Source organism: Neolamprologus brichardi, chromosome 2, assembly GCF_056152115.1.
Source record: "Neolamprologus brichardi isolate AB-2024 chromosome 2, ASM5615211v1, whole genome shotgun sequence".
Classification (NCBI taxonomy): domain Eukaryota; kingdom Metazoa; phylum Chordata; class Actinopteri; order Cichliformes; family Cichlidae; genus Neolamprologus; species Neolamprologus brichardi.
Window position 1 is genome coordinate 1,293,635 of NC_142105.1, and position 25,701 is coordinate 1,319,335.

The following is a 25,701-nucleotide window of genomic DNA, read 5'->3' on the forward strand; positions in this document are numbered from 1 at the left end:
TTCTTTTACTTCTGTTCCCCTGTACTCTTGATGGATGAGAAGCACAAATCATTTCTTTACTAACCCCTCCTGTTGTTGTTTGCACAAATGAAGTCCGGACCGAGAACAACAACAGTTCAGACAACTCAATGACAGGGAACACATTTCTAATCTTCTCCATCCTGGTTGTTATTAGTGCCATCATCTCAAAGCCATGCATCATCGCAGGTCTCGCTGCGTCTCGTAAGCTCTGTATGACTTCAGTTATACCTGCCTCACATTTACACACATTCTGTCTTGTTTTCACTGAACGCCAACTTTCCATTCTCTCATCTACCTCCTGCCTCACTACAGATCTCAGTATTGTCTTCGAACATCACGGTCTATGGACGCTGACTTCATCTGTGTCCATCACCACAGCAACCAGCAGTCGGGCTTCATGCCGAGAAAGAATGAGAGTCGCCTCTCTTCTTAACCCAGCTCCAACAACAACTCTATCCTACCTGAGCTCTGCACATCACCCTTGTTCCTGGAAATAAATACGTACAAATCCGTTCCTCGGGCATCCTCTCGCTCTCTAAGCTTGTGTCAAACAGTTTGGTCCATACACAGGTACCAACATCTGTACCAACTCATCTTCTTCACAGCTGCCCTCCTCTTTACCAATCCTCTGTATTTCCTGATTCACTGAATGTCCTCCATCCTTCTCAACACGTGTTCTTCACTCATTCGTACGTTCCCATCTCTGTCATAACTCACTGCAGGTGTAAATCAACACAGACCCCAGGATACGACATTCTCACCATACTTCACTCACTAAACGACATATTTGCAACTTCAGAAATGTTGTGATATGCGGTATTGCAATAACATATACTGATTATTATCACCTTTTCTCAACTGCAAATTGTGTGCATACAAGCCCTACATGACCAACCACAATGCAAAGTGATGTAAAGCATGCTGCCATGTAGAGCAGTGGAGGCCTGTCCTCTGGACTTTGGGTTTGGTGATTGCCAACAGAGCATTACTTCTCTGATTGCACTGTGCCAGGTGTAAAGTTTGGTGGAGGGGGATTATGATGGGGGTTGAATTTCAGGAGTCGGTCTTGCCTCCTTAGTTGTAGTGAAATAAACTCATGAACATTTCCTTTGACAAAGAACAGCTGTACAGAATCTCAGGAGGCTCATCTTGTTCGTTTGAATCTTTTCTGCTTATTTATTTCTATCTGTGTTATTAACAGTGTAGGGACTAGTTAACTACGTTAATAACTACCTTATTATTGTGGTGACCAGCACGGTAACTAGTTATTATGCCAAAATCAGAAACGCGTTACTGGGATTTAGATAGGCTCTACAGAGCTTCCACAGATTCAGTAACATTAGCAGAGGCCAGCAGGTGGATGAGGGAAAGAGGAGGCAGGAGGAGGAGAGACCCGAGGCAGCCGCTGGTCCGAGTGTCAGGTGAACTGAACTTCAGGTAAGAAGTTATGGCCTGCAGTCTATCAGTGTCAGATATAAACCAAGTTTAGGTGGAGTTTATTTTCATTATGCTGACTTTTTACAGTCAGTTAAAATAACTCGTACTGTGTACTAGCTAGCATGATGGAGCTGGGTGGGTGCTATGATGTTACTGGTGTTGAACTTTATTTTGTTCATAAGGTTAGTTATTAGAGTTGCTGTAAATCGCCCACTTTGCACCAGAAACAGGAAACCAGCGATGTCGCGTTAAACAACAGCTGTTAGAATTTATTTAATATTGATTTCTAGTATCAGCTGATGTTTGCTGGAGCCACAGCTGTAAAGCTGCTGGTCATGATGTTGTTTGGATATGTGGTGAGAGGGAAACATGAAACCAGGAGATGTCCTTACTGAATCATCAGAGCTGAACAGCTGATGGAGAAACAGGTTTACCTTTTAGGTGACATAAATGAGTTGAAGTTATGAACTGTTTCTGAGAGACAAATAACACCAGGATCCTTTTCTAAGTAGCTGACAGCTGGTAGCTGTGCAGGGGCGGGTCTAGCAAAGTGTTGCCAGGGGGGCAGGTAGGGCATTAGCAGGGAGAGGGGGGCACAAAGAAATACTTTACTTTCTTATTCTCATTTAAAATGTCTCACTTTAAAAAAATAATTATCTGAATCTTACAACAAACGATTGATAGATTGATGCATATATACCATCAGAACAGTGAACATCACTGTCACAACAGCGTTTGTTTTCATTCTTTATGATTTTCCTATAATGGCGGCCGGTCTCTAGTCAAAAAGCCCGGGCTGGTTTTTTGTCCCAGTCCAGCCCTGTATGCAGCTCATCTGCAGTCTGGTGTTAAAACATCTTCCTATTCAGAAGGCAGAATTTCAGAGTTCTGAGTACAATCAAAGCACCACGACTGCAGTTTTTGTGTTGGATGTAAAAAGCGCACATGACGCTGTGACGTAGGCTAGAATCATGGCGGCGGTCAACGGCGGTCCAGGCGTGGGATTTCTCTCGTGGAAATGTGCACATCATTTTTTCCTTTCTATTGGTAGGTGGCACAGTGCACTGTGGCAAATAAGCAAGCTGGAAGACTGGCAGTGCTGGGTATCCAGTTACAGAAGCAACACATTAACAAGAGAAGTCTGAGTATAACCAAAGTTACTTTCCCTAGTAACTAGTTACTTTGAAAGTAACGAGTAACTTGAAGTAACTGAGTTACTTTTGATAGAAGTAACTAGTAATGTAACTAAGTTAATAATTTAAAGTAACTTACCCAACACTGGTTGTTACAGATATTACATGATACGTGGCAGCCCCCAAGAGTACCAAATACCTGAGGCCACACATCTAGGAGACATCTGTGCGCCTATCCCAGGAGGAGGAGGACCGAAATATTGTATATTGTTTTTTGTTATCTCTCTTGTGAAGCACTTTGTGACATCTGTCAGTGAAATGTGCGATATATAAATAAACTTTTACCACGGCCAAAGGTGAGAGGACCAGAGGGGACGGACCAGCCACCCTGGTACGAGTCAAGAGTAACTCTAACCCAGCAAGTTTGGTGTGGAGAGCTCTCTCCCAGCCTGCTCTGACTCTAACCCCAGAATTAGACCTGAGACTGTGAGCCAACTGTCTGGCCTCACAAACGCACTTCTAGAAGATTTTCCTTTTACAGATGAGCTGAAGCTGTTATCGCTGCAAAGTCACTGAAGTGCATACGTGTGAAAGGCGGACCAGACTTTCGGTTCGTCTTCTTACAGCCGGTAGGGGGCGCTAATGGCTCAACTCGGGGTTTGAGAACGGCATTTTGATAAAGCGTGGAAGAAAAGAAAAGACGACGAAGAAGAAAACGTATGAGGAAGTGAGGTAAATATACTCGGACCTCGGCAGTAGTATGGAGAGCCCGGAGCTGTCGTTTACTTTGGCTTACATCGTCCTCTCCGTCTGTTTCGTGTTCACGCCCAATGAGTTCCGCTCGGCCGGTCTCACCGTCCAGAACCTGTTCTCGTCGTGGCTGGGCAGCGAGGACGTGGGCTTCATCCAGTACCACGTCAGAAGGACCAGCATCACCGTTGTGGTCCACTCCGCGCTGCCTCTAGGTAAACACAGGTAGAAGAACACTCTGTTCCCCGCAATCCACGTCACGCACAGTGGGTGTTAGAACCGGTGTCACCATGGTAACATTTTGGAACCATGGGTAAGAAAAATAAGAGGCATTAAAAAAGGTTAGAACAGTTTAAATAAGTGAATAATTTGTACTTTAAATCCACGCACAGGTCAGTAATGATGGAGGACACACCCGTGGGAGCGATAACACTTTGATTTTGAGCTTTTAAATCAGTGCTTGGCAGTAGACACGATTTTATACACGAGAGCCCGAGCAGAGGACAGTCATGGTCTGACCTGGTCTTGGTTTGTTGCTCCGTGGGGGGGCCCTGTGCACCACAGCAGCAGCCACGGTGATGTTTGTGTGCCTGATGAACATGGAGCAGGGTTCGTGTTTGTCTGATGCTATATTGTGTCTTCTCTCTGCAGGTTACTACATGGGAATGTGTGTCGCTGCTCCAGAAAAAAACCTGGTTAACATTTACCAGGTGGGTTGGCTGGTTGACTGCAGCCTGCACGGGGCCACACCCTCTGCTGTGTACTTAAGGAAACACATTAATGTTGATGTAGATCCTGGAGAACAGGGCGGTGCATTTGGAGAGCGAGCCGTACTTTGAGTTTACACTGGCTTATATAAAACATTATCAAAAAAACAAAATGCATCAGTTAAGTAAAAACACACGACACTTTGGAGTCGGTCATTAACTTTTATCCTGTCAGGTTAGATGTAATGTTCACCACTGTTTTTAAGTAAAGTCAGAGAATGGATCGTTAGCATTCGCAGTTCATTCTTCTTTATCCATGTTGCCTCACGGGTAATGATGCTGGTGAAAGTCTGACAGAGACGCAGGCTGACCAGCAGATGGCAGCGCAGCATCTCTCTGTTATTTATTTAAACCAAAACTCTTCCAAACAGAAGAAACGGCTCAAGCTGTTCTGTTGTCATCATCGTCCATCTCTTTTACTGCAACACGTGCCCACACTCTGCTACACCGCTTGGGTGAAAGTGATGTAACTGTGTGACAAACGGTGCATTTTCCACTGATTGTGTGTTTGATTTTTGCCTTGTTGATCAGAGTAAGCTGTGATGGGCTGTGACATGCAGGACCCACACGTGCACACTGTTAAAGGACTGCTTCTGCCTACAGCCTTTTAGCCGACTCGTTCCTGGTGCAGCTTCCCCGTCTCTGGGTCCAGCTGCTGTAGCTGTATTTGAAGAAAACCTTATGAGGCATCATGTTTCCACGAGGGTTTCATGACTCTGTGGGGTAGAAAAGTTTGAATTCATGCAGGAAATGGCTTTGTTTGCAGAATAGCACATTTGATGAATTGAAAAAAGAAGTCAGTTTTCCATAATGTATTCTGTAGGAATAACCAGAACACAGGAGCCAATAAGCAAAAGTGTTGGAATCATTTTGTTGTCTTTTGTTTAGGTTTAGTGGTTCAAACTCTCTTGATCATGAATCTGAAGCAGTGATCTCTTGTGTTGTTGTTTCTCCAGGTTAGTGACAACTGGAGAGCGTTTCTCCTTCTGTCTCTCTGCCTCCAGTTGGTCAGCTGGATAATTGTCTTCTACTGGTCCCGGCGTCGCTGGCACAATCATCCAATCAGTAAGGTGCTGCAGGCCCATGTGCAGCCCCCTTTCTCCAGCTGGGGCTCTGTGGCAGTCAGCATCAACACTGAGTTCAGACACATAGATAAGTTTGCCACAGGAGCACCGGGAGCTAGAGTCATCGTCACTGACACCTGGGTGTTAAAGGTGAGTGTTGATAAATATGCGTATAGCTTTTCTTTGGCGATGCCCTCATAGCAAGGCATAACTGCACAACTCTAGTTTCACGCACTGCAGAGAAACTCCGAGAAATCCTGATCCTGTGCTTTCCTACGAGTCTCAGTTGTCAGGACAACAGTCCACAGAAAGTCTTATCAGAAAAATGACCCTTACATCATAAACATCTTTTTATTTTCAGCCTCTTCTCGCCATCGTCAGAGAAACGTGTAAATGACTGTTTCTGATAGACTGTTGATCATAAATGAAACAAAGCGTCTGTTTGTTTCTGCTTTTATAAAGTCTGTGGTTAAAGGGCTCACAGCTGATTTGATATCCGTCACAGTTAGGAACCGTTATCACAGACGGACTAGAAGGAACCTTGACCCCGTTCAGTTGAAAACTGATGATATTTATTATTGCCATTGTTTCCCTGCCCTCTTCGTCTCCAAGGCAACATTTCAGAGACCGGAAAATTGCAGATTGGTTGCACGTTGTTGCAGTAACGCTGTCGCAGTAACGCTGTCGCAGTAACGTTGTTGCAGTAACGTTGTCATAGTAACGCTGTCATAGTAACGTTGTCATAGTAACGCTGTCGCAATAACGCTGTCATACTAACGTTGTCATAGTAACGCTGTTGCAGTAACGCTGTCATACTAACGTTGCCATAGTACCGTTGTCGCAGTAACGCTGTCACACTTTCGGTCTGACCATGGAAAAGTGATTCTGTGCACGGCGAACAAACAAACGCAGACCTGAGCTACACGGACACAGAGACGCCGTGGGCTTCCCTGTGTGTCTAATCATTGTGATGATTAACTGACCAACTATACAAATCCATTCTGAGCTTTTCATGTAATAATTTTGGTACATAAATATTTTTAGAGCATCTTCACTGGTTTTCTCCATTTTAATATGTTTAGTTTTTTTAATGTTAGTTACTTATAGAGCAGGGACTTGGTAACTTCGCTGCATTTCAACAAGAATCCAACTGCTGACTTGTGCGCATGAGCTGCAGCTGCAGCTAGACTTTGTCTGCTCAGGCACGTCTGACCCTCTTTGTCTGCTTCTAGGTGACCACGTATCACATTTACATGGCCCTGCAGAGCGATTGCCACGTCACAGTGACAGAGTCCACACAGCACCTGAGTCCGGATTCAGCCTCGCCTACAGAGATCCTGACCCTGAGAGTTGACAGCATTAACCCTGCTGTCAAACCATTCAATATCAAGTATGTGTTGTCTCGACAAAACGGCACGTCTCGTGTCAAAGAGAAATCAAATCGTCTTTCCCACTCGTTCCAGGCTCAACTCTACGGAGTACGCAGAGCTCCGGGAGAAGCTCCGGGCTCCCATCAGAAACTCTCCTAACGTGGTGATCCATCAAACGCTCAGTGAACTCTTTTTGGAAACGTTCAAGGCTCAGGTGGACCTCAATCAGCCGTACGCCCTCCCCCACGGACAGGTACACACTGCTGCATTCATCAAATTGTGTCCAGTGCTGAGATGAGATGAGTCAGACGCATGTGCTGTGTGCGTACACAGGAGTTAGAGCCCTGTATCGGCTGCATGCAGGTTCCAGCAAACGCCAAACTGGTCACGCTTTGCCGCGAAGCAGGTAAAACTACGCTGATCGTTTTTTGGGTGGGTTCGTATGTGCTCGTGTAACTACGCCTGTGTGATTCCTGTCTGCTACAGAGACCGACGATGACGATTCAGACTGCCAGCAGTGTCACTGCAGACCCATGTGGTGTCTGTTGTGTCTGGGTCGATGGTTCGCCAGCCGTCTAGACGAGCAGACACCGGAGACGTGGTTGTCCAGCAGGGTTCCCTGCCCTACTTGTAGAGCCAAGTTCTGTATTCTGGATGTGTGCGCAGTCCGATGACGGGCGCACGTCCCCCCCACACTGACTTTTAATGTTTTGAATGTTGACCAAGGGTTTCTGCTCAACATCCTCCAACCAGAGCGGCACCTGGACTGGATGTGGTCATGTTCGATTTCTGCTTTTATGGAAACTAAATAAAAACAATCCTATGAAGTATCATTTATTTCATATTTGTGTGTTGTTACAGCACTAAATCTTCTCATGAAGGGCCCTTTCTGCATCTTTTCTTATGCAGCGTAGCAACAAATATGAAATAAGTTTTAGATGGAACATTTGTGACATTTATCACGTGAGGGCAAAATTCTGATTACTGTGATGTGGAGCGAATGTATGAATCTACAGTTTAATAAAGTTTAACTCAACTTGGTTTATATTTTAAATGTTTGTATGAATACCAAAGACTGAAAACGGTGTAAATAATAAATGTAGTGATATGGAAGGAAACCTCGCAGACATAAAAGCTGCTGCCTGCAGTGGATTAAACGATGCCTGGAAACGGGTCACACATCCAGTCGGTGCCAGGCTTTCATGAAGTATTTGCATATCTGAGGCCCGACACTGAGCTAAAGTTACACTGCATATAACACAAGTTTAGTTCAGTTGTGTGTTCATGATCGCTCAGTTTGTATGCAGTGAAACCCTCACCGTGATCACCTGACTTTGTTTTTCAAATGTGAGAAAAGTAATACAACAGATAAACGACACATTAATAAATGTTTTCTGTGCGTTTGTCCTGCTGTTTCACTTTAGCATCGTTTCCTAGCAGGGGAAGTGGTACAGACGTCTGTGGATCCTCTTCATCTGTGACACTTTCATAATGAGTTCTTACTCTAATTTTAAGTCATTCGTAGATATATAGAAGGATACTTTGATCCCATCAGCATGAGCTCAGATTGTGGCCATAAATATTTTGTACTTGTAAATTAGGATTCATGTGTAAAAAAGATTTGTGTGTGGACTCCATAAAGCACCCCTCCAATAGCCAAACCCACCTGTTCTCTGATTGGATAGTTAAATTTGTGATTGACATGACATCGGCCAATCAGATGAAAGAAAGAAAAACTGGGTCAAAATTGGTACTTGAAACTTGAAACTTGAGTGCAGAGTTTCACACGTATTTTTTGGCTAAGTCCACACACATCTTGTTTACAAGTACAAAATATTTATGACCACAATTTGAGCCCATTCATCAGTGCCCCCCCACATCAACAGGGACCCTCGTGCTTGGGCAGAAACCTCATCATACTCCACCATGGAGAGCCGAGGGGGGGATTCACGCGCTACCATCCACATTTGCACATGGACAAAGATATTATTTACAGAAGAAGGCGTCTTCATTTATCTGATTTTTTTATTCAGAACTATTTCTGTTGCACAGCTGTTCCTGACAGAGTCCATGAAAACTAAACGATTGACTCAGATGTCAGTGTCGTGTTTTATAAGGTTTGTGTGGGACACAGAAGACGTTCACAGCTGGTGTATTCTTGAATTTGTTCTTAAACCTTTCTCTTCTTAAGTGCTGCATCACTCTTATTCACAACCATATAAACTGAAGTGGTTCTTTAGGATAGCACCGGCTGCCACTACAGATAAAAACCAAAGAGGAGGAGCTGCGACAGAAAATGAATGTAAGAACACTTCAGTGGGGTTGGAATATATCATTTATTTATTGAAGGTATTTATTTTAATTCCAAATCTGCATGGCCGTTCATTCATACTTTCTCTCACCTTAGGATTTGTACCTTAGTTTTAGCATCGTTCACATTTAATGTTGAATTCATATAAGAAATCAAGATGTTTAGTAATGTTGCTTAAATTGATATACAGAACAGAGAGTAGCAAAAAAAACCTAGATTTATGTAAACATTGTCATATTATTGGTTAAATATTTAGGTAACTGCCATGTCGGGTAAATTAAGCAAAGTTAGAATGATCATTGTTCACATATTTGTAAACACTACTATCTATTATTAATCCTTCTGTCCACCAGGAAACATTATCAGCTATTTCTCAGGAAATCTAAATTGAATCTGACATGAGCCTCTTTGTCTTTACAGTCAATGCTACTGTTTCATGCTTTTTTCATTCTACACAGTGCAACAGTAGCGTGTGGCCTGAGGCTGCTGTGTGATCATGCAGTGAGAAGAGGTGATTCTGGTAGCAGCAGTCTCAAAACATCAAACATCCTCGGGCATTCTTCCAACCTGCCAAAACAAAATCATTTCAGTTAATAAAGAAATGCGTTTATTGTGCGTGCTGCATGAGGAAGCATGTGATGAGGAAAGCATTCATTTAGATTGAAACCAATGACAAAAAGTGATTGTGAATGAAGACGAGAAGATAATCTTCAATCCGATATTATTTATACAACAGTCACCTCTGTACTGTAAGGTCGACCCTACAATAATACATGCAGAGGAAAACTCAATCATACGACCCCCCTATGGAAGAAACCTCCGGCAGAGCCAGGCTCAGCGAGGGGCGGGGCCATCTGCCATCAGCTGGGCAGTGTTATTATTTTTCATGTAGCAACAAAATGACCTTCTTCTGATACTCAGAGTGAAAAGTTGCAGAGAATCATTGTTTAACTAAACTGTCACAGAATAATTTAAATGTATTAGTATTTACATGGTAACTGGACTGATGGTACTTCTCTACTCTCCTGGAGGACTCAACGCGCTCTATACAACACGCCACATTCACACCAGCACTTTCTTCTTTCAGTGCTGTTTAGCTAACATTCACGATGGATGCATCAGAGAGTAACTGGGGGGTAGTATCTTCCCCAAGCATATTTGGCATGCAGATTAGTGGGAGCCCAAACCAGCTGAGGTGGTCCAGGGCTCTGACAAGGACGCCTCCTGGGCATGTCCCACCAGGAGGAGGCCCCAGGGCCCATATCTCTCGGCTGGCCTGGGAATGCCGTGGTGTTCCCCCGGATAAGCTGGAGGAGGTGGCTGGGGAGAGGGAGGTCTGGGCTTCTCTGCTTGGGCTGCTGCCCCCACGACCCGGCTCCGGATAAGCAGAAGAAGATGGATGGACGGGAGCTTGGATCAAACCCATAACCTTCCAGTCAGTAGCTGACCTGCTCTACCACCTGAGCTACAGCCGACCAACATACCAACTTGTACTCGTACCTCACTTATTTGCTGCACTGTTTGAACGTGGATGAGGGATGTTGGGACCTCGAGGAAATCCCACCTTGATTTGTGTAAGTGGGATTCAGCCCAAAGACAGCCGTGACGATTCAGTAATTTGTTTTGAGGTTTTCCAAACACGTAAACACTTAACAGTGGTGATATGAATACAAAATACTGTTTTCCTGTTATACAGGAATTTACCAGGAATATGCTCATTTATTTACAGCCTGGTGATGCTCGAGATGTAACAAATTATCCTTGCATCCAATTTAGAAATGACAACTTCACCGCCTCATTGTTACTCTGTGACCTCTTATATAATGTATATTCCTTGCCTGCTGTCATAAATGCCTCCTGGTTTTAATGCTCTCCGATGGTTTCATTTCTTTACTGCTGGTTTTTAACTTGTTTTTTTCCCTAAGAATTACTTGAACCCACTTGCAGACCTCCAAAGTCTGACTCGGTGACCAGGCTGCCATTAAAGGTCCCTGGTTATATTTTTGTAAACATGATTAAACATGGAAACTTGCAGGAGTCCTGGATGTTTCGTTAATATTTGAATTAGCCACTTTGACATGTTTTGATGCATCTATCTCTGTTACAGGCTTCATGCCCTCACATCTCTGATGTCGTCATGTTTACACTTTCATCAAGCATGTCAAATGTGAGACAGACTGCACAGTGCACATCCACATGCCAGTATTATGTCACATTAATAGTACCACCCAGTGGCAGAGATGAAGGACTGGCGTCCACTGTGTTGGCTGATATGCAGCTATAACAAAAAACCTCATGCATATAGCAACCACTATAAAATCTGATGCTTACTGAGAGTCTGGTAAATATTATCCGCCCTCATAGTGCCACCAAGTAACAACAGGAAATCAGCATTAGGTAACAAACATCATGTGATCTACATGAAACCTTCACTGTTGGTTCCTGGGTATTCTACATATCGCCACCTACTGGTCACAGGAATGTCACCGAGGTGAGCGCCGTGTCGTTGTTGCTCATAGCTTTTACTGGTAACGGCAAGAATAATGTTTAAGCAGCAAAACTTAGCTCGACAGCTGAAGGTGCTGATTGTCTCATGGTCCTTTCTTCATCTTTGCATCAGTGCGTTTACTGCTAAGCTGACACTTGAGAGCATTATTAAATACCAGAAATGCCCTTATCTATATTTATGAATGCTGATATAATGAGAAAATATTGTTAGTTTTACTTCTGTCTCCTCAAAACTATTTGTTAGAAAGTAAATAACAACCTTGTAATTAGAATTATTAATAGTGATTTTATGAAGCTGTTATAAACATTCTCACAGCAACAGAAACAAAGTGATGCAGCCAAATTAAACACACCTGAGAAGGTTAATGGTAGTGTGTATAACCAGTATATAACCAGTATACAACCAGTATATAACCAGTATCACCCACAGTAGCACAAAGTGGCCTCTTCAGTGAATGTGTAATGTTTTGTGCTCTCTGTTTTTCATATATGGATACAGATACAGCAGGTGCAGGTACAGAGGCTTCACCATTGGAAGCGGTTGCTTGATGGTTTCCAGTTTATTAGGTCTGTCCTGTATGATGAGTGACCTGCAAACTGGCCTACCATTGGAGGGCTGCCACTGGGCCCAGCACTTTCAGGAGATCTTTTTCTTTAGCCTTGGTTGGGGGTAGGGCTGCCACGATTAGTCGACTAGTCACGATTACGTCGACTATCAAAATCGTCGACCACTGATTTAATAGTCGACGCCTCGTTTGAAGCTTTGTAAGATCACAAAAGACGCAGGAATAAGTAGTAGGATTTAAGAGTGTAATAACGGACTGAAACAGAAGATGGCAGCACTGCATGTACAAGGATGCCAGCTGCCGTTAAACCCCGAAGAAGAAGAAGTAGCTCTGTCTAGTGATGGGATTTCCGGCTCTTTTTAGAGAACCGGCTCTTTCGGTTCGGTTCACTAAAAAGAGCCGGCTCTTTCGGATCCGAACCGGCTCTTCAGGTTGTTTTGTTGCTTTAATTAATTTATTATTAACAATAATATAAAATTATACACATAAGGAATTACTGATGTAAAAAAAAAGTGGTTTTATTTATATATGTTTATATATAAATATATGCGGTGGCCCCTAGAGACAAAACACGTACAAACTCCAAAACACATTTCTAGCATGAACTGAACTTCCAAAGCAGAGCTACTAGATCACTTAAATTACACAATTGAAAGCATGTGTGTATTGTTTGTGTATTTATACACAGGCACTCATATATATTTAAATAATTTAAAAACAATGTTCATTTACCTGTTACTACCACACAGCAAATCCGGTCGTTGGTACTTGCTGGCTTGTGTAGCCACTAGGTAACAAAAGCTCAACACTGCGCCTATCATCCTGAAGCACTTCTGTTGTGTTTTGTACGTGTTTTGAGTTTTTATGTGTTTTGGAGTTTGTACGTGCTTCAGAGTTCGTACGTGATTTGAAGTTTGTATGAGCTTTGTCTCTAGGGGCCACCGTAAATATACTTTTATTTATTCACTCCACATAAAATGTAATAAATAAATCATATAATACAAAAATCAACTATTCACATTTCAACTTTTAACTATTTAAATTTTCAGCTTTTTCCTTTTACAAATTTAAAGTGAAACAACACAAAACACTGCAAACCACAACACAATTAAATATAAATTAAAATATGAAAACAAAAAGAAGATGCATATTCTCTGTCAGATGGACCTGCATGAATAAACTTTCTGAATCCTTTATCATCTGCAACTGAAAATAGTTGTGGATGATTACTATACCTTTCTAATGTGACGTTGTTGTCCCTGACTTTCTTTCTCTCCCTCTGGCTCTGGCTCTGTTCCTGTGCTACTGAGTGCAACTACCGCCCCTCCCCCCTCTGTCCAGCGTAAAGCACAAGGCTCATGTGCTGAGTGAAGCAGAAAAAAAGTGCGAGAGAGAAGCTTAGAGAAAGAAAAAAAAAAAAAAGCCACGTGACGGCTCGCGATAAGGAGCCGGCTCGCGTCGTTCACGTCAAAGACCCGGCTCTAAGAGCCATTTCGTTCGCGAACGACCCATCACTAGCTCTGTCCCAGCGCAGCCCAGCTCAGTTTCCAACAATGGCGGCAGCTAGTTAGTTTTAATGTTACTCTTATTATTCTTTCTGGGTCACAAAATAAATGTTTAACATATTTTCAGGCGAGAATGTAGCTGTGTAAACCTCAAATATCTGCTCAGTTTATCAAGACACCACATATTTTCAAAAGCGCTCCGACGTTTTCGGAAACGTCTGTTACCCACTAGCTAGATAGCTAGCCGGGGGCTAGGCTAACTAGAGCCGTGAGAACACCGGACTCCCGGCTAATCGTTTTCAAACCCACCACCGTCTTTCGTTACTCAGGTATAAGTATTTTATTTGTTCCTGAGTAAATCGGCTTGGCTGAGATTAAAGTTATAGTTTTTACACAGCTGAATAAATGTCAAGCAGACAGCTGATTATCAGAAGTGTGAGATGCTCGAGAATTTACTCCGGTGTCCTGTTATATTTTAGATAGCAAGGAGTTTATTAAACTTCACCGAAACAATCTACAAATTTCATTAAAATTTAATAAACTATCATCTTGTCTTTATTTTTAGTTAGCACATACCTTAAACACTTAAAGCTGTAAGCTAATGATAGTTATATAAGAGCAGATGGATGCATGATCTGATTAGTCGACTAATCGCAAAAATAATCGGTGACTAGTCGACTATCAAAATAATCGTTTGTGGCAGCCCTAGTTGGGGGGTTGGTGTGACTCCCGGACCCTTTCCCCCCACGCTTCCCCACTGGGTGCTACTGCTCGGTAGTGAGGCCGAGACGCTCAGTCTGTCCCGGTTGTCATACCACTGTAGCCTCGTCACAGCGAGCCACAGTTTGCTTGGGCAAAGGTGATGAGGCCCTTCCTGTAAACCAACCTCAGGATTGCAGTTGTTCAGCAGTTGAATGGCCCTTAATAACAGGCCAATCACCCCATACTTCCAAAGCACTCCTCATTGGATCCCCCAACAGACGTGGTCAAATGCCTTCTCCTAGGTCCACAAAATACATGTAGACTGGTTGGACAACCTCATCCGATATCCTCGAGAGGATAAAGAGCTGGTCCAGTGCTCTGCGACCAGGATGCATAGTTCCTCCTATCCAAGTCAGCCACACAACATCCAGGGCCTTAAGGTAAATTATCCACTCCAGGGCCCCACCACCAAGCAGTGACCTCACCCACAGTCACAGTCATGCCCCTCATCTCCAGGCTCAAAATGTTCACTGCCCGACTCCATCCTCAGCAGAGGTCAGCAGCGTCCCCCTGTGAGCAGAGCTCCACGTCCCCATCCCGAGTCTTCTGACAGTTTATGAGTAAAGAGCAGACAAGAGGGTCAACGAATGTTGAAACTCTTCGACCGCGTTGTGGCTGTCACCCTCCACCAACACCACAACATTTCCCTGACGAACGTTAGAGAAATCTGTTTATATTTCCTGCATTTAAAAGAAGAAAATAAGAGCCGATATATCGGAATAATATCGGACGCTAACCTGGTGTTAGCTGTGCTGGTTAATGTTACAGGATGGAAGCAAAACAGCTGCTGTGCCCTCCACACTGATGCTGCCACTGCGTGATTAATGTAACTTTAATTTATATTTAGTATTGACATGACTGCTGACGTGACATATTTACATGAAGAGTTTCAGCTTTAACTCGAGAGATTTAACAAAAGTATAGCAGGAACTAACCTGCAGGCACAAACAAAGCTTTTTATTTTATATTTTTAAGATATGAAATGGCACAGCGGCAGTTAAACCTGTTTTTGTTCAGAGGTCATTGTCCTGAGTATGTGCGAGCTTAGAGCCAAAGAAACAAAAAGGTTTTTTTCCTGCTAAACGTGTATACAGACTCAGAGGCTCTGAGAAAGCACACACACACACACACACACACACACACACACACACACACACCACTACCCCCTACCCTGTCTTTCCACCAGCTGCTGCTGTCTGACAAGCTGATGATGACTGTGTTTTTTCCCCTCCTTGTTTCAAAGTATGTTGGAGCAGATGGCCCGGAGAGGCAGAGCACGGGAATGTGTTAGAGAGACTGCTGGGGAATGTGCCAAGTGTGTGTGTGTGTGTGTGTGTGTGTGTGTGTGTGTGTGTGTGTGTGTGGTTTCAGTTCGCGTGCCTTCTCACTGCCCTCTGCCCTTTATGGCGCCAGCTTTACTTCCCCTTCACTCTAAACATCTGGTGTCTGGGGTTTACAGAACACGCACATGTAGACACACACACACAGACACACACACACACACACACACACACACACACACAAAGCACAAAAAAGCGAGCCAGCAGGGAAAAAGCTCTAAACTCGTTTACATCTAAAAGAGCAACGTGACTAGATTAGTGTGAAGTGCAGCAGTAAGAGTCCACCGACTCTGTGGTTCAACAAAAATCTTTCTCCTGCAGCTCACATGTGTAACGCTGCGCAACATGTAAATAAAAAGTGCAACACCTTTCATACAAAACACAAAGTTCACATTTATTTTAAAGGGTTAAAAACGTGAGCACGATTCAGCATCAGCTCTTCCTTTAACTGTGAGCTCTGGAGAACTGAGGAGAACGTTTGACAGCAGATATTTGGGCAGATTTCAGTTGCTCAATAGTTTGACGCCATCTTTGTCCTACTTTTTGTTTGATACTTCATCAGATATGGTCAAAGGTTCAATATGTCTACATATAAAACAGACAATGCTTTTGTTAAATGTCTTAAATTAAAGGTGAAATTCTGAACTTTCTACACATTTTGATTGTTTGATTTAAACTTAGTTGTGTTGGTCTACAGAAGCAGAATGACCCAGTCCAAACACTTATGGCCTGACTGTATAAATACACAGCAGCGCTCTGGATTTGTTTCAGGAAGGTTGTGAAAACACTGACAAATCAAACGCTTGTGAAAAGGAAGCAGCCAAAGTAGCTTTAAGTTACTTCTAAAATATTTCTGTGTTTCAAACTTTTTATTCTCTTGCTAATTATGTCTGAACAGGTCAACCACTGTTCTCCTCCAATCACACGACTATATGAGGACTAAGATTACTTCACTTTTTATACATTTTTCCAATGTGGTTTTATTTCTTTAGCACATCAACAGTTACCTCGAGGCACTTTATATTGGACCCAATAATAAATAACAGAAAACAGAGAAAATGCCCAAACTCAGATGACCCCGTATGAGCAGCAGTTTCCTCCCTTTTAACAGGAAGAAACAGGCTGATGGAGGCGGAGTCATCTGCCACGACCGGCTGGGAGTAGGGGGGGAATACACAGCAATATAGATTTTACACCATCTACTAAAGTGCCCTGTACACCAACACAGTCAAACCTGGATTAAACAATGATGTGATGGAAGTTCAGACTTTTATCTTCAATTTGAGAAATTCAATTCGAATGTATTTACACACAGCGCCAAATCACATCAACAGTCGCCTCAAGGCGCTTCACACTGTAAGGTCGACCCTACACTAATGCAAAGGAAACCCCAACAATCAGATGACCCCCTATGAGCAGCACTTTGGCGACAGTGGGAAGGAAAAACTCCCTTTTAACAGGAAGAAACCTCCAGCAGAACCAGGCTCAGGGAGGGGCGGGGCCATCTGCTGTGATTGGTTGGGGTGAGAGAAGGAAGACAGGATAAAGACATGCTGTGGAAGAGAGACAGAGATTAATAATAACCAATAATTAAATGAAGAGTGGTGTATACACACGGTGAGGAGCAAACACTCAGTGGATGATCTGAAAATCCGCTGAGTGTGTTCCCATTCTGGGAAGCCCCGGCAGCCTGGTCCAGCCCTAACTATATGCTTTAGCAAAAAGGAAAGTTTGAAGCCTAATCTTGAAAGTAGAGATAGTGTCTGTCTCCTGAATCCAAACTGGAAGCTGGTTCCACAGAAGAGGGGCCTGAAAACTGAAGGCTCTGCCTCCCATTCTACTTTTAAATACTCTAGGAACAACAAGTAGGCCTGCAGAGCGAGAGCGAAGTGCTCTGATAGGGTGATATGGTACCACAAGGTCATGAAGATAAGATGGGGCCTGATTATTTAAGACCTTTTAGTTTCAGGGAGTTTTTAGGACTTCCTGATAATAATGGCTCAAGAGTTGGCAGGTCGTCTTGTAATCAGAAGGTTGCCGGTTCGAGCCCCGGCTCCGACAGTCTCGGTCGTTGTGTCCTTGGGCGAGACACTTCACCCGTTGCCTACTGGTGGTGGTCAGAGGGCCCGGTGGCGCCAGTGTCCGGCAGCCTCGCCTCTGTCAGTGCGCCCCAGGGTGGCTGTGGCTACAATGTAGCTGCCATCACCAGAGTGTGAATGGTTGTGTAAAGCGCTATACAAATACAGACCATTTACCGTTTAGTTTCTCAGCATCATACATGTCATGTCTTAAAAATATCACTTAAAAAGCTCATGTGTATTCTTTTAGACTGTCACAGTTGTATTGAAACAAACATCTGTAGCCTGCTGGTTCTGTCTGGCAGCCTCAAACAGTTCATGCAGTACTTTGATTAAATCCCCTAAAATCCCTTCGTCTTACACTGTGTCTGCTCACGGAGCACCACAAACCAAACAAACGCAATTTAAGTATAAAACACACAAAGAAAGAAGAACTGAATAAAAAAATGTAAAAAATATTGGAGCCCATGGAGAATGCAAAACACAAACTGGGAGACAGAACTGAGTGACCCTGATGTAAAAACACCTGAGGAGTAACAACAGGTGAAAAGAATCGTCTCTGCAGCCTGAGCCTATAGCAGCATAACACATGAATGATTAGTTATACTGCTAACTATTGGCTTTATCAATAGGGATGGGTATCGAAAACCGGTTCTTGTTGAGAACCGGTTCCCACTGTTTCAATTCCTTGGAATTTTTTGCCATTTTTACAAACGATTCCCTTATCGATTCCAGTCGCCCCGAATGACGTCACCACGTTGCGGAGCGTCATTTACCTGGCAGGAAACACGGCGGCTCAAACGCTAAAAAGTTTGATTATACTTTACGAGAACGGATGACAACAGGACAACTTGCAATACTTGCGAAGTAGATATTTCATTTAAGGAAGGAAACACTACGAATATGCAAAAGCATTTGCTCACAAAACACGCGATGACCTTAAATGAATGTCGTGTTTTTAATTCCGCTCCGGACTCGTGAATCTCAACCCAGCAGCAGCGGTAACGTTTGCACGTCCTCTCCTGTTAATGCGGCAGGTAAATAATCAACTAACAGTGCAGATTATGTTAGCGCGATCTGCCTTATTACAAACCTGCCATTACTGTGCGTTTAGGTGACCATGATGAGACAGACAGAGTCTGGCTCAGACGCTGGCAGTTCTTGCTGCAGTCTACCGTAGCGTCTCCTTTCAGGCAGGATAGACGAATGTCACCGAGCAGTGACTCAGTTTGTGGTCAAAGGCTTGCACCCGTTTGCCACAGCAGATGATTTTCAGTAAGTGAATGTGTTTAATTGTAGGCAGGGACATTACTGGATATTCTTGTGTAATTGCTACAGAATAATTTATGTTATACTTTGTTATTGCTACAGAAGAATATTTATTTTATTATTTTACATTCACAATTTTTTTTTCCTGGGGACCCTGTGACACCCCATTGAAGAGCCGTAGGTTGGATCTGTTAAGATCTCACTGTTGGGTTTGTAAGGCCATGTTACTCCTAAATTTCTATCTTGTTCAAAGAGAAGATATAAAACAAAGATCTAAGCTAATTGACCTTAGTGTTCTCCTTTTAAAAAAAAAAAAAAAAATCGATAAGAGAATCGATAAAGAATCGAATCGTTAAACAGAATCGAAAATGGAATTGGAATCGTGAAAATCTTATCAATACCCATCCCTATTTATCAATAAGGAAAGTCATTAGCCAGTCAGCAGAGTGGGTGTCGTCCACACTGGTGGCTCTGTCCACAGCAGCCTGACAGCTACAGTTCCACCAACCTGATTCTCTAAATGTTGGGATGCTGTCTCAAACATATATAAAAACAGAATGCGATGGTTTGCAAATCTCATGACCCCATATTTTACAGAAAACTGTTAAATAAACTGTTTAAATTGAGACATTTTACTATTTCCTAAAAAACGAGCTCACTTTGATGGAAGCAGCATGTTTAAGAAGGGGTGGCAGGAGCTCAGGAGGTAGACTGTCATCTAATTGGAAGCTTGCTGTTCCAGTGTGCATGCCAAATATCCTGGAGCAGAATACTAACCCCAGTGGCTGTGATGCATCTATCAGAGTACAAATGTGGGTAAATGTTAGATAGAAAGCACTTAGGAAAAAGTGCTAGCTCGAGCAGGTGAATGAGGCACATTATACAAAGTCACTCGAGCGCTCAGGCAGAGCAGAAAGAAGAAGAACCAGTGCAAAAGCTGCAATGGGAGGAACAAAGTAAGTGGTGCCACAAAGAAACAGCTGGAGGAACATTTAGCAGCTGACCAGATTAACTGGCAACAGGTAAGTTCATTAAAACTGTTCTGCAGCCAGCCCGCGTTTAAAAGTCTTCATCTATGACACTTTGATGGGAAAGCACCATCGAAGCTGAAAGGCAGATACAGGTTAGACCAACGTGTGCTCCCATGTAGCCTCAAACAAACACAGTGAAGCTGTTCAGCAGCACAGCAGCAAACTGCTCTACACAGGTTTGATTTTTAGTCTGAATGCTTCTCTACAGTAAGCTGAGAGAAAACATGTGAGTGTACGTCCTGCTGCTGTCGCATAGCAGCAATCAAACACTCGTCAACAACATCTCCAAACGTTCTCTGAGAAACGTCGCTGCCATCAAACACTTTTCTCAAACTGAAACGTTTCACGTGCTTTCTGTTGTACTGTGAATAAAATGTGAGTTTATGACAGTTGTTCCAAAACGTTCACGAACTTTTGGAAACTACAGGAAGCAAAGTTAAGCCTGCAACGTGCTGTTCTGGGATAATGTGGTACTATAGTATCTTTAACATGTGATGGGGCCCAATCATTCAAGAACGTGTGTGATGAAAGTTAACTGTAAATGCATGTTTATGCAAAAGGACTTCCACCTCACCTTCCTCTTCTTGCTCCGCCCCTCGGCCTGCAGGGTCCGTGTGCACTGCTCAACACACTGAGAGAAGCTCACGCTGCTGTGATCTGAACTGTAGTCCAGCTCCGCCAGCTGAGCCAGAGACAGGATGTAATTGCAGGCTATACGTAGTATCGCCAGCTTGGAGAGCTTCTGCCCGTACGAGTAACACGGCACCTAGAGCACGGTCCGTGGTTGGAGGAAGGGAAAGAGAAGGAAACGATTCTCCTTTAGCCTCTTCTCCTTTATTCAAAGAGAAACATATGGACTTATACTCTATTACTATTGTGAGTACATCACGTATTAGCTCATCACGTGGTACCAAAGAGTCTTTGAAGTTTAAGGAAACCATGATTTCACACTTCCAAACCTTTTCACCATTAATGGAAGTGAGTACTATCTTCATAAATCTCCATATATGACCTCACAATGCTGAGTGGAGCCTCCAGAGGGACAGTGATAAGTAGTGTAGTTAAGGTGTTTACGCCGTTACACAGCTACACTGAAACAGCTGCTATCACATGTTGTAATGTGTTGTGAAGTAGATCCAGAGATATACACGGATAAGCTTTACTTTACAAATATATGAAGCAGGATATATGGAATCATGTAACTAAAGGAAAAAATCATAATTAAGTCTAAACATGTCTTATATTTGAGCCGCGCTTCGCTTCGTCCACAGCGCTTAGTCTTCTCTCAGTGAGCTTCATGAAGCAGCCACCTGACATGGATTCACCTCACAGGTGAGCCTGTCAGGGTTCACCTGTGCAGTTGGGACCATCAGGGTGGAGCACAGCTGACAGCCTGTTTGACTTCATATTATGGTAAGAACCAATCAGAGAAACAACAGCCCATCAAGAGCTATGATGAAACTGATCAGCATCTCTGGGAACAACATCAGGCTGTTGGAAACCAACGACCTCATGAAGCTCATGGAGAGAACGCAGAGAGTGAATCAAAGCCAAGGCTGGATATGAGGAAGAATCTGAAATCTAAAACATGTTTGCAGATATTTCACAGCTTTTTGGTTTAATGCATAATAATAATTTAATGCATAATTCCACATGTGTTGATGCCTTCAGTGAGAATCTACAATGTAAACAAATAAACAAAAGCTATTAGAGAGAGCTGTGTCCAAACCTTTGACTGGTAGTGTACGATTTGTGGATAAATGTAGATCATAATCAAAGGGAAGTAAGGGTTAGGTGTACAGTTTTATAAATGCTGTAAATCACAGAGCTGATACTACTTAACATCTTTTGCATGATTTATCTGTTAATTCTCTCTGAAAAATTAAGTAAAGTGCATTCTCAATAGTTTCAAACCTTTTTCTCTTTGGCAAAGTGCAAACAAAGGCTGAGGAAAACTTGAGGATGGACAGATAGTCACTCATCTACCCAGGTTTTCATCCTCTCAGTCGTGAGACACCTTCAGAGGTCATGGACCTTCTGTTCATGCTTCTTTTTAGGGAGATGATGTCTCTCAGAAGATGAACCCGGCTGTCAACCAGCCATCAGAAAACATATATTTGTACATAGAGGGACATTATAAAGTATGAGTCTGACCTGTTTCCTCAGAGCCTCGAATGCAGCACTGATGGTATGGACACGGGTCCTCTCCCTGGCGTTTGCTAGCAGCCTCCTGGTCTGCTGGATGGCTTTGACTTCTGGAAGATGCCCAGATCCATCAGGACTCAACCCAATCCGCTTCCTCAGGGACTCCTGGTGAAACACGGCCACGGGGTTAGGCCTGGAGTTAGCACACTACCACTGAGCTTCCCCTCTAGGATGCATTTCCTACTTACTCTGGCAGCAACCTTTGGATTGTGGACTATCAGACGTTTATTTGATTACTTATCAATCAATTAAATATATATTCAATTATTCCAGGAGTCCTCTTAATCTATAAAAGGTGAGAATTTTTGTGAAATCATAAGTCTGACAATTTAACACTAAGAACACGATGTGGAGAAGTTAGTCAATGACTTGATTGGCCACATTTCATATGGTAAATGGTAAATGGCCTGTATTTGTATAGCGCTTTTACTAGTCCCGCCTAGGGACCCCAAAGCGCTTTACATGTCCAGTCATCCACCCATTCACTCTCACATTCACACACTGGTGGAGGCAGCTACAGTTGTAGCCACAGCTGCCCTGGGGCAGACTGACAGAAGCGAGGCTGCCATATCACGCCATCGGCCCTTCTGGCCAACACCAGTAGGCGGTAGGTGAAGTGTCTTGCCCAAGGACACAACGACCGAGACTGTCCGAGCCGGGGCTCAAACCGGCAACCTTCCGATTACAAGGCGAACTCCCAACTCTTGAGCCACGATCGCCCCGAACAGGTTTCAGTTGATTGGACCATTAATGAGGTAATTTGCTTCAGTTCATTGAGGGTTGCAAACATTATGCACAGCTCTCCATAGGTCCCACCACAGCATGTCAATTCAGCTGTAGCTCAGGAGGTGGAGCAGGTCATCTACTGATCAACACCAGCCTACATGCCAAACGTCCTTGGGTAAGGTTGTAGTTGGTGCTTCACACATTGTTTCTGCATTTTGGCTTATTTTGTGGTCAGATGAATAAAACCCTGTTTGGTTTATCCGTGGCTGTATTTAAATCGTTTTACACCAGCTTAAGACCAGAGGACTGTTTATTATTTACTGACAATTAAAACCTTTGAATTTAAAGAGAGTGTACATTCTTTTATGCACGATTATATGTGAAAGTACATATTCACCTTATGCGAAGAGACCTGTGGATCCATGTGTTCGTGACACTCGGAGGACTGTGACACTCTGGGGGCAGACTGGCCTGGAGGCGCCTCTAAGGAAAACACCTGGTGACTGGCTGAGTTGCAGGTTGATGTTGAAGGAGGGAATATGGATTGAAGGCCCAGTTTTAGTCTGCTGGACAGAGGCTGGGAGATGGAGGTGGGCCAGTGGGAGATCTCTGGGTTAGAGAATGAGGAGGTGGGCAGCTGGGAAACTTTGGAAGCAACGACAGGCACATTATTGCCAATTCTCATATCTATGGCACCACCACTCTGAGCTGCAGCCATGTCTTCGTTTAATCCTGACAGAATCCCTGTGGGACTGGCCATCGGCTCTTGTGACATCATCAGGTGCCTCTTGAGTGGAGCCAGCTTGTGGATATTACGCGACTCCATATGGGCGTCATCTACCCAGTCTGCATCGGTCACGTCAACTGTGTAGGTTTTCATCCTGTCGGGCTCGGGGCCATTGAAAAACCGTTTAGGTTCGCGGGACTTCCTCTTGAACTTCTTGTTAGTGCTGGGCACCGAGACCTGCTGCGGGTCTTTGTTATCAGGTCTGTTCCACATGTTACTCAGAGGAAGGGGATTCTTCATTTTGCAACAGTTAGGGTAACAAACAGATAACGTAAAATCAGATTTGAACACAAAAAACGGTGATTTTGGAAATGTACATTAACTACAAAATCTTAAAAGTTGTCCAGTAAATCATTTCAGTTCTTTCACTGTAGGAGCGAGCATCAGCTGAGCCGTCACCTCCTGGAAGAATGTGTCTCACTACTGCACAAAAAAGACTTTTGGTCCCAGTGTTTCATTCAGGAATACACCATTAGCTTATAACTGTGCAACACATGTGATTTCATTGCACGGACAACTGCACAATCGTGTGCACTACTTCAGTTTTACAGGCAGGTTTTCTGTGGCTCCACTCTGTCTTCATAGCAGTCTCCTGAATAATCCACGTTAGTACACAAAGCTGTGTAACATCTGCTGCTCAGTACAAGCTGTTCCTCTGGATGGAGAAGTGCAGAGCACTTATCCTCTGCTGTAAAGGTTTCTTTCTGTGAATGCAGTCCAGGCCTTCGCCTCAGAATTGGGGTTACAGTGGAACTGTCTGAGCGTGGCTCCAGTCAGTCTGCATAGCAGCACCGTGAATAACCCACACTGATACACACACTGAGCACAGATACGCTGGAGTGCAACTGCTGGACATAAAAATGAGAACAGCACATGAAGAAAGTAGCAGCTCTTCAGGATCGCACTTCCATACGCAGTCACACTCGCTACTCCTGCGCTACAAAAACACTTATTTACACTTTGCAAAGCCGCCGGGGGAGCAGACTCTCATCAGAGCTGCAGGATTTAAAGAATAACTTTACATACTCTGCGTAAGTGTCAGCATGGTACACAGAGTCACACGGTAGTTTCCAAACACCTCAAACTTCCCTGAAGGAGTGTCAGCAGCAGTTGCGGTGATACCCCCGGGATCGATCCATCCTCGGCGAACTTCTGGGCCCTTCTTAAGGAAAGCTCCGGCGAGCTGAGGTTTGAAACTCGGTGCGCTGTAGGCAGAAGCGTCGATCAGGGATTTGCGTTAAAAACTGAACTAGTTCACCGCCTGGACTCGCTCAGTTGTCACCGCACACATCGGCTCTGGTCCTCAGTGTCCTCCTGCTTCACTGCACGCGAATACAACCTCGCGCTCCTCCAGCTCCAGTCGCTGGCGTCTGACTGGCTGGAGCCCCCCCCCCTCCCCTCCGCTCGCGTACTCGCGCATACACGCACGCGAGGAAGGATTTGCACATTGGTTTGTTGACGTTTTGTTTTTTAACCACAACTTCGCTGTTGTAGCAGGACATCCGCGACGAAACGGATCAACGGTGCCATGTGCTGGCATGAGACTCACGAGGTGCGTGCGCTCACACGACGCTGCGAAACTTACAGTAAAAACAAATCTGCAGTATTTCAGTTACCTGTGACTGAGATGAGACATCTTCCCCTGTGTAACTTGCTCGGTGCCAGCATTGAGGGGTAGGGGGGAAAAAACCGTGGATACCGCAAACCATGACAACCCTAAAAGTAGAAATGGATCAATATTCTACTTTATTAAGGGTATATGATGATAACATTATTAGATTTTTTTTTACATTGATTGGTACCAAATACAAAAAAATATGTTAACTTTTTGGAAATGTCATCTATAAAAAGTATTTTTATGGCTTAAACATTTTTATTTGTAACTTTAAGTATTGATAAACATTACTTAAATAATTTTTCAAACAAAGTATAGCCAACTAAAACAATCTGTCACAGGCAGTGTGCAAAATATAATAGACACCTTTCCAAAAATGCTGTTTATGTGAGTTATAATGATAATGAATTATTATTACAAAATACATGAAAGAAAATCTGTCCAGGCAAATGGCAG

General features: G+C 43.6%; 2 protein-coding genes across 3 annotated transcripts; one reads left to right on the forward strand and one right to left on the reverse strand.

Annotated features, from left to right (window-relative positions):
* The first annotated feature begins 3,289 nt into the window (after positions 1-3,289).
* tmem129 (transmembrane protein 129, E3 ubiquitin protein ligase) lies at positions 3,290-7,583 on the forward strand. 2 transcript variants are annotated; one of them, XM_087845694.1, is made up of 7 exons: positions 3,290-3,556; positions 3,993-4,051; positions 5,065-5,322; positions 6,405-6,562; positions 6,636-6,795; positions 6,876-6,948; positions 7,029-7,583. In XM_087845694.1, the coding sequence occupies exons 1-7, from the start codon at positions 3,352-3,354 to the stop codon at positions 7,214-7,216; spliced, it is 1,101 nt and encodes a 366-aa protein (XP_087701820.1). In that variant the 5' UTR covers positions 3,290-3,351; the 3' UTR covers positions 7,217-7,583. The 2 variants fall into 2 exon arrangements, with proteins under 2 accessions (XP_087701820.1, XP_087701824.1); XM_087845698.1 differs by having other exon boundaries at positions 3,427-3,566.
* A 1,282-nt stretch (positions 7,584-8,865) lies between these two features.
* atoh8 (atonal bHLH transcription factor 8) lies at positions 8,866-24,986 on the reverse strand. Its single transcript, XM_006803664.3, has 4 exons — positions 23,241-24,986; positions 22,067-22,222; positions 20,487-20,678; positions 8,866-9,420 (listed from the first exon to the last, which is right to left on the reverse strand). The coding sequence occupies exons 1-4, from the start codon at positions 23,868-23,870 to the stop codon at positions 9,394-9,396; spliced, it is 1,005 nt and encodes a 334-aa protein (XP_006803727.1). The 5' UTR covers positions 23,871-24,986; the 3' UTR covers positions 8,866-9,393.
* Between the last annotated feature and the right edge of the window lie 715 nt (positions 24,987-25,701).